This window comes from Cebus imitator, unplaced genomic scaffold (assembly GCF_001604975.1).
Source record: "Cebus imitator isolate Cc_AM_T3 unplaced genomic scaffold, Cebus_imitator-1.0 Scaffold119, whole genome shotgun sequence".
NCBI lineage: Eukaryota > Metazoa > Chordata > Mammalia > Primates > Cebidae > Cebus > Cebus imitator.
This window is the reverse complement of record NW_016107434.1, coordinates 3,419,768-3,438,554: the sequence shown is the minus strand read 5'-3', so window position 1 is coordinate 3,438,554 and position 18,787 is coordinate 3,419,768. Positions and strand designations below refer to the sequence as shown.

The 18,787-nt window shown below is 40.2% G+C and overlaps 1 protein-coding gene across 2 annotated transcripts in view; it reads left to right on the top strand.

The window, feature by feature from the left end:
- FMN1 (formin 1) overlaps positions 1–18,787 on the top strand; it is a 421,043-nt gene that overhangs the window by 126,432 nt on the left and 275,824 nt on the right. Inside the window, exons 1-2 of one of the 2 annotated variants that reach the window (XM_017539537.2) lie at positions 3,253–5,045; positions 6,432–6,549. In XM_017539537.2, coding sequence (XP_017395026.1) covers positions 3,669–5,045; positions 6,432–6,549 — 1,495 coding nt within the window. In that variant the 5' untranslated portion in view covers positions 3,253–3,668. Of the gene's footprint in view, positions 1–3,252; positions 5,046–6,431; positions 6,550–18,787 lie in introns of those variants that run through there. The other variant, XM_017539536.2, reaches the window with a different exon arrangement.

Genomic DNA, 18,787 nt, shown 5'->3' with positions numbered 1-18,787 from the left:
AAGTGATTATTTTCCTCTCTGAAAATGTTAAAGCTTTAAAGAGATTCATTTGTCAAGATAAATTTAGATTGAATTTATAGGTTGCTTATTTGCATATTATGATCTGAAACATTATCATTCCCTGAGTGACCGGCAATGGTAACATTTCTTATGGTCTTGAGAACCAGTGGCTTGAAAGAGCCAGTGTTTGAAAGATCTCTGTGAATTACCATGCTCCTCTTACTCATGTTCATATTTAGATGGTCACTCCTGGCTTTCATTCAAAATTTATTTAGGTCCAGCTATTACTTTTAGACTGAGCATGGGGGATAAAGTCCTTGGGGGATACAGTCTATAAACAAAGGATCTCCTCTTTCTAAATGGATATCCCCAACTAAACTACACATTTCATGAAGGTAGAAGGCAGGGTTATCGTCATTTTTATGTCCTCACAGCCACATTCATTGTTGGTGCTCATTAATTAGATTGGATGACTATGTCTTTTTAATAGACGTCATGCTTCATAAATAAAGGAGACTGGTAGGAAAACTGGAAAACCTTGACATGCTTGAGCCCAGTGGATTCTGCGTCTCTTCTGTGGTAGGTAGATAGGCCAGCTAGGTTTACTGGAATTTTTGCTTGATTCCTCCCTCTCTTTTTTTCCTAAGAAATACTTGTAGATTTTTCCCCAAGTTACACAGGAGAAAAGAATAGTGATCCTCTGTATAAGTTTGGTGGGGTGTGTGTTTGTGTGTGTGTGTATGAAGCTTGTCTTCTGTATCATTTAAGAGGATACAGCATACTTCACATCCCAGTTAAAGACCGCCAATGAACTGGGCTGAAACTTTGCACATCAAGACTCAGCTGTGTGCGCTCTTCTATTAGGGAAGGAAGTAGAGCTCTCGGCTTTAGAAGAGTGGTTGAGAGTGTGGATGCTGGAGCCCAGCTGCATGGATTCCAATTACAGTTCCACCATTCACTGTTTCTATGGACTGGCAAGCCATTTAATCTTTCTGTGCCTCAGTTTTCTAGCAGGAAAAAGAGAATAATAACAACTCATAATATGGTTGTTATCTGTATTAAATGAGTTAATGTATGTGGAGCACCTAAAACTGTGCTTGGCATGTAGTCAACACTTGAATATTAGATGATGTTATTCCCCACTTACTAGCTGTGTTAAGTTTGGCAAGTTACCTTCTCTCAGCCATGGTTGCTTACCTTTTAAAATGAGCCTAATAATACCTTACTTACCTAGAGCCAAGGGGATGAAATAAAATAATCTCCTGGGACCAAAGACTTGACCCATTTTCCATGAAATTGTGTTGGCATCTATGAGTATTGAGGGGGTACTGAAACTATATAATTCTGCTCCATGCCATGGTGTAGAAGGGCCAATAGCCACTTCCAGCTTCTATTCTATTTTGCCCAAATCTATAAAGGGGTCTGGAAGCTTATTCCAGAAATCCATGTTAGTTATGTCAGAGAAAATTGAGTCTTTTCAGTTCAAAAAACAGAACAAGACCAAATATGTGCCATCTCCTACTGTCCCCTGCCATACTACAATTGGATGATCTGCATTGCTCGTAAGAAGACTGATCTTATGATCTTTGGTGATGATTTCTTCTTTCTACAATCTTGAAGAAACAGATGTCTGATTTCAATCAATGGATATTTCCTCTAGACAGGAAGCTTGTTCTGAGACTTCATAGACACCATTGAATTTTTCTTCAGTGTTCTGATGGCTTTTTGATTAAGTGTGCATCAGTTAATAATCCCCTGAAATACTGTGATCAGGAGCAAACAGAGAAGTACCCATTTAAAACACAAGATCAAATCAAGGTTTAGAAGGTATCTAACTTTCCCTTAATGGTTGGTGGGATGTAATGGTAGGTACCTTTTTTATTTGTGTGAGGGTTCCTTTTGAACACATGCTAGAAATGCATTTTTGCAATCAGAATGTCTCAGTATTAATACTTACAAACATTGTTTTTAGTACTGAGGAACATGGCTCAAGTTATCAATGTGTGACACGCAGCCACCCCCTCTTGCATTTTCCTTAGGGTTACTATTTCCGTTTTGCAGAATAAATTGCTGTTTATGTTTAACACTTGACCGCATCTTCTTGAAGCTTTTCTCAAAGAGAGCTGGCAATTACTGTTAAGCCAGTTTGACTCACCTCTTCATCCAGAAGAGTGCCCTGCCCATCCCAGGCACTCACTGCATGCCTGCTGAATGGGACTGGATTTGAAAAACAGTGAGACCTTCAGGTAGATAGACAGCTGTCCCAAGAGGCAGCTATGCAGCTAGCAAACAGGGCTGCAATTTTCGCCCCTGTCCTTGTTGCCAGCTTCCCAGCTATAAACAGAGTGGTAGAAACTACACTGGGCTAATGCTTGGAGGTTGTTTTGTCTGTCCTGTTTTTGTTTAGGCAAATTGGGTCTGTGATAGAGATCTGACTGATAGAGACTTTTCAAATATTTTGCCCTGAAGGGGAATGCGGATCCTTGGGGATCTTTGAATTGTTTTGTCTAACAGGGCAGATTGTTTGTTAAACTGTGCCAAGCCAGGTTTCATTTAATTGGCTGGGACACTGAAGGGGAGAGGGGTGTCCTGCTAATGCCAGGATTTCTAAGGAAGCCAGAAAGTCACAGCTGCTGAGCGGAAAGAAGCCTGTGGTTGGCACAGGGAGTGTAGAAGGTGATCATTCCTACTTAGCCTGGGCTGTTTACTCTGCCACCCTGTTGCTGGTGGACACTGGGCGTGGTGGGCGTGCTTGCCTAGTACCTGTTTGTAGAGCACTGAGACAGCCAGGGCAGAGCTAAAACAGCAGTCACCTGAAACCAGTCCTGTAGGTTTTCCCTCTCTGGCTTTAGCAGCGAAAACTTGCATTCCAGATGAAACCTGCAGGGAAGCGGAAGAAAGCACTTAAAAAAAAAATGCTTCAAGGGCTGTAAATGAACTGCTTTGAGAGTTCTGGGTACTTTCAAGATGATCTATTGGTTTCTCTAGTTTGTTTCCCAACTTGATTGTGGCATTGTAAGTGGCTGCTGATCTGGGTGTACTGCTAGTTTTTTGGCCTGGGCAGCACAGGACTCTCTGATCATAATCCAGATGAAAAAGAAGGCCTGTGTCAGAAGTATTTCAGTCATTTTCTGCTGATTCACTTCTGATTCCCTTAGGCTCCTCGGGGCAGTGGTTAAGCGCCGTCAGAATCAGCTTGCCGGCTCAGCACTTTCAGAAGGCTTCACTTGCTCACCAATGAGGAAGTTGAATGCCAGCAGGAGAACCGCCGGCCTGGGGCGGAGCTCCTCATAAAGTCCTGGGCTGGGATTACAGGGCAGTCTGACTTTCCCTATGACAAAAAGGCTTTTGTCCCCGGGAATAAATACGGAAGTTTCAGAAGAGCAGCCTCCGTGGTCCGTGTGTAGTAAGGTACGCGGCCTTGGCTGCTTCTGGGCACAGACTCCACGCACTTTTCACAGTTGCCTGGGTGCACCATCATTGCACAAACCAGAGGGACTGCACAGTGACCTGAAAGAGACCAAGTGTGTTTGCTGTTCGGCTGACTGCCCGACTCCCAGGTCCTGTTGCTCTTGGTCCTGCAAATTAAGAGCAGATGGAGTGGATAAACTGAGAAAGCAGGAGAAGGTAGCACAAGTCAGAACTTCTACCAAGGGCATTACTGAGACATGGAGAACGTTGATAATTCTCTGGATGGCAGTGATGTCTCAGAACCAGCAAAACCAGAAGCTGGACTTGAAATGGCTCAGTCGATCCTGAGTAAGTTCTCTATGAAATCCCTGTTTGGATTTACAAATAAACTAGAATCTGTGAGTCCAGAAGAGGAAGATGCTGTGCTGAAAGCATTCCGCAGTTTAGACGCAGAGCCCACATCTCAGCGGGATGATCCCAGCAGTGGCTTGGATCCACAGGAAGCAGAGTCTCGGGTTTCACTGGACCTCGGAAATGGTGAGAAAATTGCAAGGGTAGAGACAGAATCAGAGGGAAGTCAGAGAAAAGGAGAAGCAGGGACATCTCTCCTTGCTCAAGAGCTGCTTCCACTCTCTACTTTGGAAGAGACAAAAGGTGATGTCATTTGTGTTCATGGGACCCTCGTGCACACCACCAGTGATTCCGACTCTGATGATGGTGGCCAGGAGCCAGAGGAGGGAAGCAGCACCAATGGCTCCAAGTCCCCTAGTGTTGTTTTAACTGAGCCATCTCAGGAGTCCAAAGAAAACCCAGGAGATTTCAGGGAAAATACTGTCACTGAGGAAATGAATGGTGCAGAACTCTGTGCAGAAGATCCTCAAAGGATTCCACTTGAGACAAGCAGCAGACTAGAACCTGGCAGTGTTGGTCTTCCAACAGAGCATCACCCCAGCCAGGGCCAGGAGGGAGAAGAAGGGTCCCAAGTCCTACCTGCAGTAACAAACCAGAATTTGAGTGTTGGTGTCACTGAGAGTGCCTCTTCTAAAAAAGAAATTTCTGGAGAGAAGTCATTCCAGCTTCCAGCTTTTTTCAATGGGCTTCGTGTGCTGAAGAAGGGGGCTAACGCTGAGAGAGGAGAGACCATCACTGAAATTAAACCAAAGGATGGGGACTTGGCTTTGCTCAAATTGACCCAGCCTGTACAGAAGTCCTTAGTGCAGGCAGGGCCGCAGACAGTGAAGAGTGAGGATAAAGCAACTGATCCGAAGGCCACTCCCACTCTCCTGGAGCAGCTCTCTCTGCTGCTCAACATTGACATGCCCAAAACTGAACTGAAGGGAGCAGACCCTGAGTCACCCAGGAGAGAAGAGATGGGCGGCAGTTCTGACCAAGAGAGCCAGAGTGGCCCTGGAGAAGTCCAAACCCAGGGTGGTGAGGTCAAGCCAAAGCCGCCAGAGACGGCCCTGGAGGCTTTTAAAGCCTTATTCATCTGGCCCCCTAGAAAGGGGACCACAGCTGACACCTCTGAGCTGGAAGCTGTCAAGCGCAAGATGAGACATGAGAAGGAGTCACTAAGAGCTGTGTTTGAACGGTCCAAGTCAAAGCCAGCGGATGGCCCCTCTGATCCCAAAAGTGTATGTAGAATTGGGGTTTGCGTTTTATTATATAATATGGTGCTGCTGTATTTCTTTCCAGGTTTCCTCCCAAAGTGAATCCTAGTTGCCTGTTGGTGATTCTTTAGGTGAAAAAGGATTATAGTCAAATTATATTGTCCTCTAAGGAGTACAGAGTTAGACAGAAGTGCTTTCATGCATCCTGATTTTTATCTTGAATATTACAAGAGGGATGTACATAAAGCTATGCAGGTAGGAAAGGGTAACTGTCACCGAGAGTTTAAATGTTGATGGTAAATAAAACCAAGTAGCATGAGGAAGTGTTGCAATGTGGAAGTATAGCCCAGGTTTATAGGGTTTCCTCACCACTTAATTATACCTCTACAGAAACTATATTATTCCTTTGAAAGTCTGCCATTTGGCAAAAAGTGTTTGTGATGTGATTAGAGTATTCGACATTGGTTGCAACGCTTCCAGATTGAGCACTGGATTTAGAATGAGACCTGAGTTTTAATTATAATTCTGCCATTTACTGGCTGGGTAATCTTGATAATCTCCAAGCCTCAATCTCCTCATGTGCAAAATTAGAAAAATAAAATAGTTATATGGTTGTTAAAAGAATTAAATGAAGGCAGTGCATGAGAAGCATCTAATTAATGGAAACTGTTATTACTCAAAACTAACTCAGGTAATTTATAAAGATGAGTAAGTACCTGTCCAGTAGATCTCAAATGATCGTAAGAACAATAAATAGAATTTCTTGCTTAATATCAATTCAGTGTATGATTATCATCCCCTCCTATATGTTTAAAATGCTCAGTTAAAATGTTAAAAGTGAAAGTCTTTGGCAAAATTTTCTCAGATTGCAATTAAAAACTAAACACAATATAACATTCTCCTAATTATAAAAATCAACCCATGTAAAAATGACTTGGCTGTGAAAGTAATCTCATTCGTCCGTGTATGGGAAAAGGAGAAATGTATCTTGGTCTGCTGCTGATGTTCATGAAATTAGTCTTTATATTAAATAATCCCGGAGTTTGGGATACATGTGTAAACATTCCTATAAATGTACTTCAGTGTAGGACATCTGTGTCTGTTTCTTCAGTCCAAAGTATATTTGTGCTTTTTCAAACAATTATATAATAAAAATAACCTTTTAAGGGTTGTGTAATACATAGTTATCCTCAAGATTTTGTTGTTGTTTTTTAAATTTTTACCTCAACTGATCACGTTACACCTCTGGAAAAGGATTACACTATAGTAAGATATCTCAAATTATAGTGAATGAGAGCAATGTGCACTAGCCATTAAAATTAACTTCATAATTAGGGTTAGCATGTCATTTTTCAGGAATTAATTGGCTCTGACCACATTTCACTTATTATTTGCTTGCCCTTTCAACAGCCTGACCACAGCCCCACTGAGCAGGACGACAGAACTCCTGGCCGACTTCAAGCCGTCTGGCCACCCCCAAAGACAAAAGACACCGAAGAAAAAGTGGGACTGAGGTACACTGAAGCAGGTAATGTGAAAAGAAGCTAGGGACCCAGAAATGAATCTCTTCCTGCAATGGCTTTTAGTTCTAGCTTAGTTGACTCTCAGAATTTGGGATTTTGTTTCATTATAAAATCTAATGCTGAAGGCTCTCTTTTTGGTTTTGCTGTTAAAATGAACCTTTGTATACTTATTGTTAACGAGCCTCTGAAAGATGAAGGATAAAGGCAGTGAAGTGAATGAAAAGGGGCATGTGTGTGAGGTAGGAGAACCTTGGGGGACCTGATGGAGAAGGTAGATAGCCGATCCCTCAGGAAGCCAGTGGTTGGTCTTCATATAATTTTGTGAGCTGGCAGTGTTGCTGGAAGAGGCAGAGTATGGTTCTCCAGAGCTGTAATCTGATTTGTTGTTTGTCTTTGAGTAATGCTTTTGAGATAAAGGAACCTTGTGCAGAGTGAATGTACAGATACCATATCAGTTACTCGTTCACTTTTGTGAGACAAAGCTTTATTTAATGCATGGCCAACTTTAAAGCAACCTAACTCTCTGGAAACTTGCCCAGGAACTTTACTTGAATTTATTTAAATGAAATGAGAATCTAGATATGGTTACTATTTAAGTGAAAGTTTCCCATGAAATTTTAAATGACATCGAAGCATTAAAAGATGGGTATATATTAACAATTGCATATGTGTGTGTATATCCCTGAAATCTCTTTGCCTTCTTCCTGATGTTTGGAGATTACCTATACATGGCTTACATTTGTTTTCTTAGGTATGTGTGTGTATTAAGGTCTGTCTATCTGGTTATAGAAAAACATTTTTTTACCATTCCTGATCATTGATAAACATGAATGGATCAAAGTTTGGTTGGTTCAGTAGGTTTTTCCATAATATCAAATTATTCCGGTGGTTGAGAGCACATTGGCATATGAATCTCGAGATCATTTCTAGCTTTCATTTACACAGTTGCTGCTTATGACTTTGCAGGGCATTGGTTACCTGATAACATTTTCTTTCTGTAGTGTTTGACTTATAGGATGAAAACTCATATCCACAATGAAAATTTATAGTGATTTAAGTCTTCTTGCCTACATTTGATTTTCCAAAATTGGAATGCTTGTAATTGCAATATTGAAGCACACACTGAGTTATTTTTCTCATGACTTAGGATAGTGTGATTGATTAAAAGTACCGAAGTTTGCTTTAATAGAAAACCAGAATCCCGTGAGTGTTTTTTTTTTTTTTTTTTTTTTTTGAGATGAGTCTCACTGTGTTGCCCAGGCTGGAGTGCAGTGTGCAATTTCAGTTCACTGCAGCCTCCATCTACTGGCTTCAAGCGATTCTCATGCCTCAGCCTCCGGAGTGGCTGGGATTACAGGTGTGTGCCACCATGCCCAACTAATTTTTTTCTATTTTTAGTAGATACAGGGTTTCACTGTGTTGGCCAGGCTGGTCCCGAACTCCTGGCTTTAAGTGATTCGCCTGCCTCCGTCTCTGAAAGTGCTGGGATTACAGATGTAATCCACCATGCCTAGGCCTGTGAGTTTTTCTTTTTAGTTGATATTGGTGATTTTGACTAGTGTGTCATGGCAGTCTTCTTTGTAATAATGGGCATCTGCTGAGGAAAGAGGACATAAATGTCATAAATGGTTTTGGAATCCACCTTGAGTAGTATTTCAGGATTTTTTTTTTCCTCCACTGATACTCCTTAGTCTTTGCTTTCTGTCCTCTTGCATTTTCAGTGGCTCAAAGGGGCATCATAGTTTACCTTGGCAAGACTTTCCCAATCTTTTTAAAGATAATGAAATGTGTTCTCAGAGCTACCTAAAGTCTTAGATGAGATGAGAGAAAATGGGAGGAAGGAAGGCACTAATATTAGTTGGGTGGGCTCTGCCAGCTCCGTTACACACTGAGACAGAGTGGAAGCCATGTGTGGACAAGGCGTCTGGCTCCCCGGCCAGTTTTCTTGGCTGGCAGTCCTGTGGTAGACCTGCTCTGTTCCAGGGGGTAGTGTCCAGCTCCTTGAGAGTCTTCTAAACTAATCTGCTGATATACTCTTCCAGGTAGCAGGGGTTGGGGAAGAGTTCCAAAGAAGAATAAGATACCCCATGCCTGCAAGAAACTTAAATTTTACCCTATTAGGGGATACTGGCATATGGTCATTTCATCATGTATTACTAATTGTGAGGAAGTAATATTTTCCCTGTGGTTTTCTTCTATAATTTAGAAACTGGATTTCTATAAGCATTTGGTTTATAATCAATCAAACATTTTGTAGGTATTTCTATTAGTTTTTCTGCCCTTAGGAAAACATACAAAATTTGCCATACTGTAAGGGGGTTCAGAGACAGAAATTAGATCCAAGATAAGGTGTTTGAAGTCTTATGCTTTTACATCTTCAGTGTTCTTTTTTAAGTTAGTGGAATAGGACGTTAAGACTCTAGTATTTGTGTTTCATGTGCGCTGTTGACATCCAAGCTGGTCCTTGGTGGAGTCGGGAAAAGATGGCATGTTTTCATCGTGAGCCCCTACTGTTCCTGTGCTGTCCCCAGACTCTTAGGACTTGCCACTGCTTTGATCTCCCTCTATTAAGAACTTATTTAATACTCTTTTTTTTTTCTGCGATCTTAAGAGATCACCTAATACAGTAAGTTCATTTTTGTTCAGGATAAAAAGGAATAGAGTCAATATTAGAGAGACTGCACCTTTAAACAGTGGTTCCTGAAGTCCTCTTAGCCATTGGAGGGTAGCTCACCCCATTGCTGGTGCCCTCTGGCAAGGCTGCTCCTTCCTGCTACTCTAAAAGCAAAGCGATCAGCTTCACCTGCAGCTTGCAGGTGAAGATGCTGTGACTCCCTCCCTGGGCAGCTAAAGCCTTTGGCTACTATTAGAGCCTCCAGTGCCACTCCAGTGATACTGTGCCCACTGTCAAGGGCCTGTGAGCTCTTGGAGCCTTGGTGATGTGTCATTTGGGACAAGCAAAGCCCTGGCACCCTCAAGCGACTGCCATAAGTGCTAGAGCCAACTTCTAGGTGGGTGAATGGGTGGGTAGGTTGGGGGGGGGGACTCACGGCGATAATTTACTACAGGGTCTGAATTACTCTGCTCAGATGAAACAATCATTTTCCATCCCTTGTGCTGTTCATGCTTACATTATCATCAGTGTCATTCTCCCTTGTGTTTGGAATGCCTCACAGCAATTTTGAGTAAAAAGTATTTTGTCTCCCTTTTCTTTGCAATGGGATTGGGATAATCTGAGTGACAAATGCCATATAGTTCTCAGATTTGTCTTTCCAGTTTTCTGAAAATAGGACTTCGTTATTGAAACAAAGTTGTGGAGTCATCTTAGTTTTTTGGGTGGGGACTCTCTCTCGCTGTTTTGTTTTGTTTTCCTAAACTGGGCTTCTCAGATCCTTAAACTCACAGTGAGTTCCTGCCACCTTTTCTTTGCTGTATACCACACACACTCTGAATCCCATAAGCTGAAATGGCAAGTGAAGCTTGGGGCTAACATCAAACCCAATCATGAACAAAGTGAGAAGGTATTTTGTGATACCGTACAAGGTGAACCTAAGAGGAGCATATCTATCTTTCAATTTGATGTGGCGAAAACGATTTGTCTCTTGAGATAACCACTGTTCTCTCTACTCCATGCCTAAGGACACTATCCTGGACTATGTGCTGAGATTATATAAGTTAGTAAGTTGCCCAAAATTTTTTTACAAAAAAATTGGAAAGCATTAGGATGTTCTAGGTAATGGAAGCATAGAAGTAACATAGGGCTAAACTTCTGTTTAAACGCATTAAATTACTTTTTTCCTTTTGCTTTGTTTAGTCCAAATGCACTTTGCTTTATTTTCTCTAGGGTAATTACATATATTATTGTATCAATGAGGGTCCTACTAATCAGGAATCAGGTGGCACTCAAATGGAATGAACTGAGGAGAGTTTATTAGAGACCTTTCACAAAGGTACAGACGGGGCTTAGGAAAAGCAGTAAGAGAGCGCTGCTCTGGGGCTAGCACCCAGGAGAAGCTTTTACCATGCCTAGGCCTGAAGGGGAAAGGGTAAGAGTGGCTATCGGAAACTAGAACTTAAGATAGAGGCTGAGTGGTGTCAAGAAGCTGCTGGATAGGACCCGCAGCCCTAAGCAGGGAAGTGCACAGTCCACAGTGACATGCTAGGCTGGGAGCTGAGGACAGGCAGCCTGATCTCTGCTTGTTCCACTCTCTGGCCGCCACTATTGTCATTCCCACTGGCCAAATTCAAAGGGAAGTCAGCAGACTGGGACACCCTTGAGGCTATCATTTTAGGCCTGTGCAGACCTGGAGAGGCATGGAGAAGATCCCCTGCATAGTTACACTGCAACCATGAGTGGCCGACGCTTCTAACACCCTCCTGGAGAAGAATCTGCTCACACATGCTGGTGTTGCTGTACGGCACCACACGGGTTTTTAGTATGAGGGCACAAAGACAAACTTGCGTTTTTGTCATCCTGTGGAAGGGTTATATTTTCTAATATAATCAGTTCATAGAAAATGTGATGACCATTATTCAGAGGCTTGCTTTGTAGATAACTACTTCATCTTAATGTGAAGGGTTTGTTTACTAATCTCAGAAAATCTCTCATAGGTTTTTTATTACAAAATAAAGTAAAATTTGAAGATATCCAGAAAAATCATGAAACAAAAGAAACTTTCTGTGATTCCATTTCAGAGAAACCGTTGTCAATATTTTGAAACATGATAGGCCTATGCGAATTTAATACTGAAAAATAAAACTAAAATTTGAATCATATTATAGACTACTTTTTTTTTTTTTTTTTTTACAGAGAGAGTCTTGCTCTGTTGCCAGGTGCCAGGCTGGAGTGTGGCACGGTCTCGGCTCACTGCAACCTCCACCTCCTGGGTTCAAGCAATTCTGCCTCAGCATACTAAGTAGCTGGGACTACATGCACATGCTATGACACCCAGCTAATTTTTATGTTTTTAGTAAAGACGGGGTTTCACCATGTTGGCCAGGATGGTCTTGATCTCTTGATCTCGTGATCTGCCCGCCTGGGCCTTCCAAAGTGCTGGGATTACAGGTGTGAGCCACTGCACCCGGCCTATAGACTACTTTTCTTATTTAAACTCTTGAAAAGATTTTTGATAATTAAAAAAATTTATTTCAGTTATACATAATGTATTATAAATAACGGTACTATACATCTTTTTTATAAGCATATTATCTTTAATAATTAGGATAAATTCTTTTTTAAAGATGGAGTTTCACCATGTTGGTCAGGCTAGTCTTGAACCCCTGACCTCAGGTGATCCGCCCACCTTGGCCTCCAAAGTGCTTGGATTACAGGCATGAGCCACCGCGCCCAGCCTAGGATAAATTCTTTTAGACAGAATTGCTGTACATAAGAGTACATGCCTTTTTAACATTTCTGATGTATATTACCATATTGCCATAGTTGTTTTTTCTTACCAAATACCTATCCCTAAAAATTCCCATTTTGAAACTGTTATTTTACTTTTTATTGTTTGTTTTTAATTTTACTGTGTTCTCTGATGTGTGGAATTTTTAAATGTTTACATAATCAAATCTATCTTCCTTTCATTATATAATTTTTGATTTTCTTTTGGCTTAAAAGACTTTCTCTGATCTAAGTTTACTGATGTTTTCATATTTCTTAAATGGTTTCCTTCTACTTTTTTTTTTACTCTCCTTCCATCACTCCATTTCATACGAAAAATTTAATTTGGTATATAGTCTGAGCTAGAGATCAAAGACAACTTTTTTCTAAATTGCTAACTAATTATCAGACTTTGAATAATTATTTTCTCTCTATATTGTTTAGGACTGTTGGGGGCTTTCTGTTCTCTTTGATATGTTTGTATATTATGCTATATCTTATTATAGCATTACAGTACACCTCAGAATCTGATGGTTCCATCTCTTCTGCATACTTTGAAAAATGTTTTTGGGTTTCCTCATATATTCATTTTAGAAAAACCTAAAATTTTTATTGGAATTGTATTAATTTATACATTAATGTGAGGTAGGAATGAGAATGCTTAGTATTTTCACCAGGAATGTGTCTTATAAAACTGTTCAAAGTTTCTTGACATTCAATAAATTATACAGTAATTATTTACATATAAATATATATTTGTGTATTTGTATATATCTTTTCTTTTTTTTCCTAAGCATCTTCCCTGGCATATTTTTTAAAAGACAAATACGTGGTATGGAATTGCTCCTTGTGATTTATTTTTCTTAGAAGTCAAATGTGTTCCTAAGCCTCTAGTGACTCAAGTACACTAGCTTCGTTGCAGGTGATTTTCTCCCCAGGGCCAGCGCTTGACTGGGTAAAGGACACATTTGGACTGACTTGCAGTATCTTCCCTCAGTTTTACTGGGGTTAGTGGTTCTTCATATTTTTATACTCCTTTAAAATCTAGCAATGATAGAAAGCCACAGAAGAAAACATGGCATCTAATTTAGCATCTATTTTAGACCTTCTTCCCCAACCCACAGCCATCTGTGGACACTTCAAGGTTCAGAGGAAGACCCTGTTCCAAACATTCAACCCAAAGCTGGGCTTCCTTTCTCCTCTGTCTTCTGTTTTGTATTATGAAACGCTGCTTGAAATTTCTTATTATTAAGACATTTAAAAATACATCATCATGGCGTAGATCTCAAAATCCTCAAGGGAAGTGAGGTTAATGTATTTGGAATTAAAATGATACCATTAGGCTGGGCGCGGTGGCTCAAGCCTGTAATCCCAGCACTTTGGGAGGCCGAGGTGGGTGGATCACGAGGTCAAGAGATTGAGACCATCCTGGTCAACACGGTGAAACCCTGTCTCTACTAAAAATGCAAAACATTAGCTGGGCATGGTGGCGCATGCCTGTAATCCCAGCTACTCAGGAAGCTGAGGCAGGAGAATTGCCTGAACCCAGGAAGTGGAGGTTGCGGTGAGCCGAGATCGCGCCATTGCACTCCAGCCTGGGTAACAAGAGCGAAACTCTGTCCCCCCCCAAAAAAAAAAAAAAAGATACCATTTAGGGAACTGTCAGTGACTGAATTACAGAATGAAAAATAAAAATGTTTGAAGAGAACCACTCATGCTTTCTGAATTGAATTGTGTTTCTCTTTCAATGTGCATCTGGAAAAGCTTTTCTCTCTACCTGCAGCATCTCAGAGTTGTCCTGGAGCTGGGGAATGGCAAATGTATTGACCTGCTGAGTGTGAGGACCATAGCTTTTGTAGAGAAGAGAACTTAGCAGAATACATTGTAGTTACTGAAAGTGAGCAAATTGTCAAGACATGTGGTATCTCTGGGAGATACATCTTTTCTTAGAACCTAAGAGCAATTCAGAAACATCCCTATTTAGAGTATTTTAGATGAAATAGAGTTATAACCTATCCCTCCATTTAATAAAGATCCACTTATCTTCAATTTGAATGCCCTTCATTAGAAAATGAGAGCTGTTTGCCACTCTTCCTGAAAAATCAGGTGTCCTTGCTTTACCAGTCAAACAGAGCTATACCTCGTACGATTTTATTGGCCTACTATAATTTGAGTTTTAATTTCTGCATTCATAGCTAACAGGTTGTATTAGTCAAGAATGGATTTTCCCTTAAAGTCGTGTGTCCAGGTAAATTATCCCAGCTTTCTCTTTCACCGTCTAGGAAATGGGTTTGTTCATGGTACTATCTTTCATAGACCTCTGTAGCATGCTGTCCTCACTTGCATGGAGTGATTGGATTGTGATTGCCCAGAAATTGGAAGCTGTACAGACCAAAGACCAGAAATGTCTTGCAGTTGTGGGTACAGAAAAGGGTTTACTGGGAAACTAGAGGTGAAGTGTGTTGTGCTAAGCTTCCACTTAGTATACGTAAACAGTTCCATTGTACTAAGACAGGAAACTGACTTTCCCAACATAAATGGGAACTAAAGCTTGACTTTTAGGAGAGGAATCGAAAGTGGGGACTGGAGACTCAAGCATCACATATCGTATTCAAGTAAATATTGGTAAAGATCTTTGGCTCAGGAAGAGTTGAAGCAATAGATTAAAATATAGAATCTCAGTTTTTACAATATAAAAAACTGAGAGCTGCAAACATCTTAGGTCATTTGGTTTAACTTATTCATTTCACAGATGATAATAGTGAGATTGTGAATTACTGAGAGATACACATAATATTCTGTATTGATAAATTATGTGTAATAATTATGAGTTGTAATTATAATTTGGAGATAAAGATAGTCTCAAATTGAAGAGTAATCAATTAAAAAAATCTTTGTTTTAATTTTTTTTTTTGTCAGTATACCAGTATCTAAAGATCCAACAAGGAAAACACATGGGATCAGAAGCAATTTTTGTGGGAATGTAAATTAGTATGGCCATTGCGGAAAATGGTATATGGAAGTTCCTGAAAAAACTAAAAATAGAACTACTAAATGACCAAGTAATCATACTTCTGGGCGTATATCCAAAGGAACTGAAACCAATATATAAAATAGATATCTGCACAACCATGTTCATTACAGAACTATTCACAATAGCCAAAACAACGTAAGTGTTCATCAATGGGAGACTGGATAAATAAACTATGATATATATACACAATGGAATACCAATCAGAAGGGTGGGAGAATTCTGTGATTTGTGCCAATATGGATATATCAAGAAGACCTTATGCTATGTGAAATAAGCCAGGCATAAGAAAAACAAATACTGCATGATCTCACTTACATGTGGAATCTAATAAAGCTGAACTCATAGAAGTGGAGAATAAAATGATGGTTTTCCCAGGCTGGGAATGTGGGCCAGAAGAAATGGAGAGTTGTTGATCAAAGAGCACAACATTTTAGGTAAACAGGAGAAATAGGTTTTGTGATCTATTTCACACCAGTGTGATTATAGTAAAAAATATTGTGTTATATATTTCAGAAGAACTAAGAATACATTTCAAATGTCTCACCATAACAAATGATAGGCAAGAAAGGTGATGCATACGTTAATTAGCTTGATTTAATCTTATCACATTGTATGTCTGTGTCAGAACACTGCATCATATACCCCGTACATGTAGACAACTATGATTTGTCAATAAGATATTATACTGGCTATTAATTATGCCATGTGAAGTGAGTGGACCTGAACAATAAAGTAGAGCATATGAGGCCATCCTGGCTCACTGGACTCATCGGCAAAAACTCACTTTGTCGTTTCATGCTGTTCTTTTGATTCCTCAAGTAAAAATCAAAGAAAGGAGTTAAGGGTATTTTTTATGCTATGAAGCATAAGCAATTTCAAGCAAATAATGCTTCTACTCTGTGAATTCTTGGAAAGTTCAGCTGCCATTCACTGAGCCACGGTTTGTGTGGTAAAATGCGTGGTGTACATGTAAGTGGTTTTGGGAGGTACATGAACAAACATTTTTATTTTAATAGTTGTTATTTTAGTGGTTTTCCTGGGTTTTAGAGTGTATTGAGTCTGCTTTGAGGTGTCTTTTGGAAAGATTAGAATGAAGTTGATATGCCATATTCTACACCACATTTTTACAAACATCTTTCAATAGTCATTGTCTTTCTCATAATTTCTATCCAGGTGGCCTCATTTTTCTTCTCTTCTGCAAATCTTTGCCTGCTGACAGCCACCAAGTGTTCTTTCTCCAGGTCATCTACCAAGCAGCCTCTTCATCATCCTGGCTGCAGCCTCCTCCACCAGCAGTCCCACCATACCTTTTCACTCGCAGTTTACTTCCTTCCACTCAGTCCACTTTTCATGTGCTCACAGCCATCGACTAGCTCAGCAAATATAGCACACTCTTTCAGATCGCCTCTCCATAGAAGGAAGATGGGAAATTATAAATTACAACTTTTTCTTCTTCTGTAGAAAGAGCAAATTATTTCTGAGAAATAACTGAACCCAAAGTTGCAATACGTAAACTCTCAAGCATTTCCCCCCCCTCCAAGAAAATGGGAAGTATTGGATGAAGGGGGACGAACATGAGATGAGAAAGGTAGAAAATGATTTCAGAGGGAAAGAAAAGTAGGACCAGGGAAGTCCCAAGGACATAATTAAGTTTGGCATTGCTTTTACTGCAGAATTCACGGTTTTGAGCATCAACTAAACTTGACTTTGAAGCTTTGGTTCTGTCATGTACCAGCCGTGACCTGGAGCAAGATAATTTACTTCTTTGGATCTTCATCCTTGTCTCTAAAAAATGAGAGTAGGGGGCCAGGCATGGTGGCTCATTCTTGTAATCTCAGCACTTCGGGAGGCTGAGGTAGGTGGGTCATGAGGTCACAAGTTTGAGACCAACCTGAGCAGCATAGTGAAACCCCATCTCTACTAAAAATACAAAAATTAGCTGGGTATGGTGGCATGCGCCTGTAGTCCCAGCTACTCAGGAGGCTCAGGCAGGAGAATCACTTGAACTTGGGAGGCAGAGGTTGCAATGAGCCGAGATGGCGCCACTGTACTCCAGCCTGGGTGACAGAGCGAGACTCCAGCTCAAAAAACAAAAAAAGAGGGTAATGATAATTTAAAAAATTATTGTAAAGATAAAATGAGACAATATATGTGAAGTTCAACACAGTATTGACTTTCTTTTTTAAAACCAGTTTTATAGAAAAATAACAAACATAGAGAAAATTACACAAGAGTATATAGCTCTTTGAGTTATAGCAAAGTGAAAACACCCAGGAAACCACCATGCAGATCAATAAATAGCACATCTTTAGCACAACACAAGGCCCCTTCTTCCCACCTTCCAATCACTACAATTTCCCTTTCCCTCAAAGAAAATCACTATCCTAACTTCTAACACTATAGGTTAGTTTCATCTGCATTTTTTTTTCTTAAGATGGAGTCTCACTCTGTTGCCCAGGCTGGAGTTCATTGGTGCCATTTTGATTCACTGCAACCTCTGCCTCCAGGTTCAAGCAATTCTCCTGCCTCAGCCTCCCCAGTAGCTGGGATTACAGGTGTGCACCACCATGCCTAGCTAATTTATTTGTATTTTTAGTAGAGATGGGGTTTTGCCATGTTAGTCAAGCTCGTCTTGAATTCCTGATCTCCAGTGATGAGCCTGCATCAGTCTCCCAAAGTGATGGGATTACAGGTGTGAGCCACTGTGCCCGGCCTAGTTTCATCTGCTTTTGAACTTAATATAAATGGACTTATTTTGTGTCTGGCTTCTTTCTCTTAACATCATGCTTGTGAGAATCATATGTGTTACTACATGTACCTGTAGTACATTTATTTTAATTCCCCTGTAGTATTCCATTGTATGAATATATCACAATGTATTTATCCAATTCTAATGCTGATGGACACTGATGTTGTTCAAAGTTTGTGGCTGCTATGATGCTAATCAAGTTAAGCCTAAAGCTGCCTCCTGATGTATTTTAAATTCAACCTAAAGGTTTTTATGTACATAGTGAACTATAACCCAGATGGAGATATAAACACTGTAGCCTACTCTTGTGCCAATCACTGAGCTTTGGCCACTCAAAGGAGGCCAACTGTTCAAACTATGTTAAAATAAGGGAAACGCTGAGCTGTAACCAATCTGACTGTTTCTGTACCTCACTTTGGTTTTCTGTGTGTCACTTTTTTTTTTTTTTTCTGACTAGAAATCTCTTCTGCCACATGGCTGCACTGGAGTTTCTCCGCTGATTTTGGCTGCCTGATTCTCAAATTGTCCTTTGTTCAGTTAAACTCTGTTAAATGTAATTTGGCTAAAGTTTTTCTTTTAACAATGACAAACATTGCTATAAACATCCTTGGATGTGCCTTTTGGTAAACACAGGAAGACATTTCTTTTGGGTGTATACCTGGAAATAGAATTGCTGGTATTCAGCCATATCTGGATTCTATGTCAGTAGATGATGCTAAACAGTTTTTCAAAGGGATTTTTATCAGTTTATATGTCCACCAGCAGCATATGACAGTGCTGGTTACTCCACATTCTTGTCAATGTTCAGTGTGTTTGGTTTTTCTAATTTGAGTTCATTCTGGTTTTTGTTGGTATTTCCTTGATCACCAGCGAGGTCGAGCACTTTTTCGTTGCCATTGCATGTCCTCTTTTGTGGAGTGCCTGTCTGAGTCGTTTGTTTAATTTTAATGAATTGTCTCTTTTTCATATTAATTTGTATAGAAGTTATTTTTATATGCTGGATATGAGCCCTTTAGTTAAGTGTGTTGCAAGTGTTTTCTCTCTCTCTAAATAGTGGTTTTTGATTAGTACAAATTC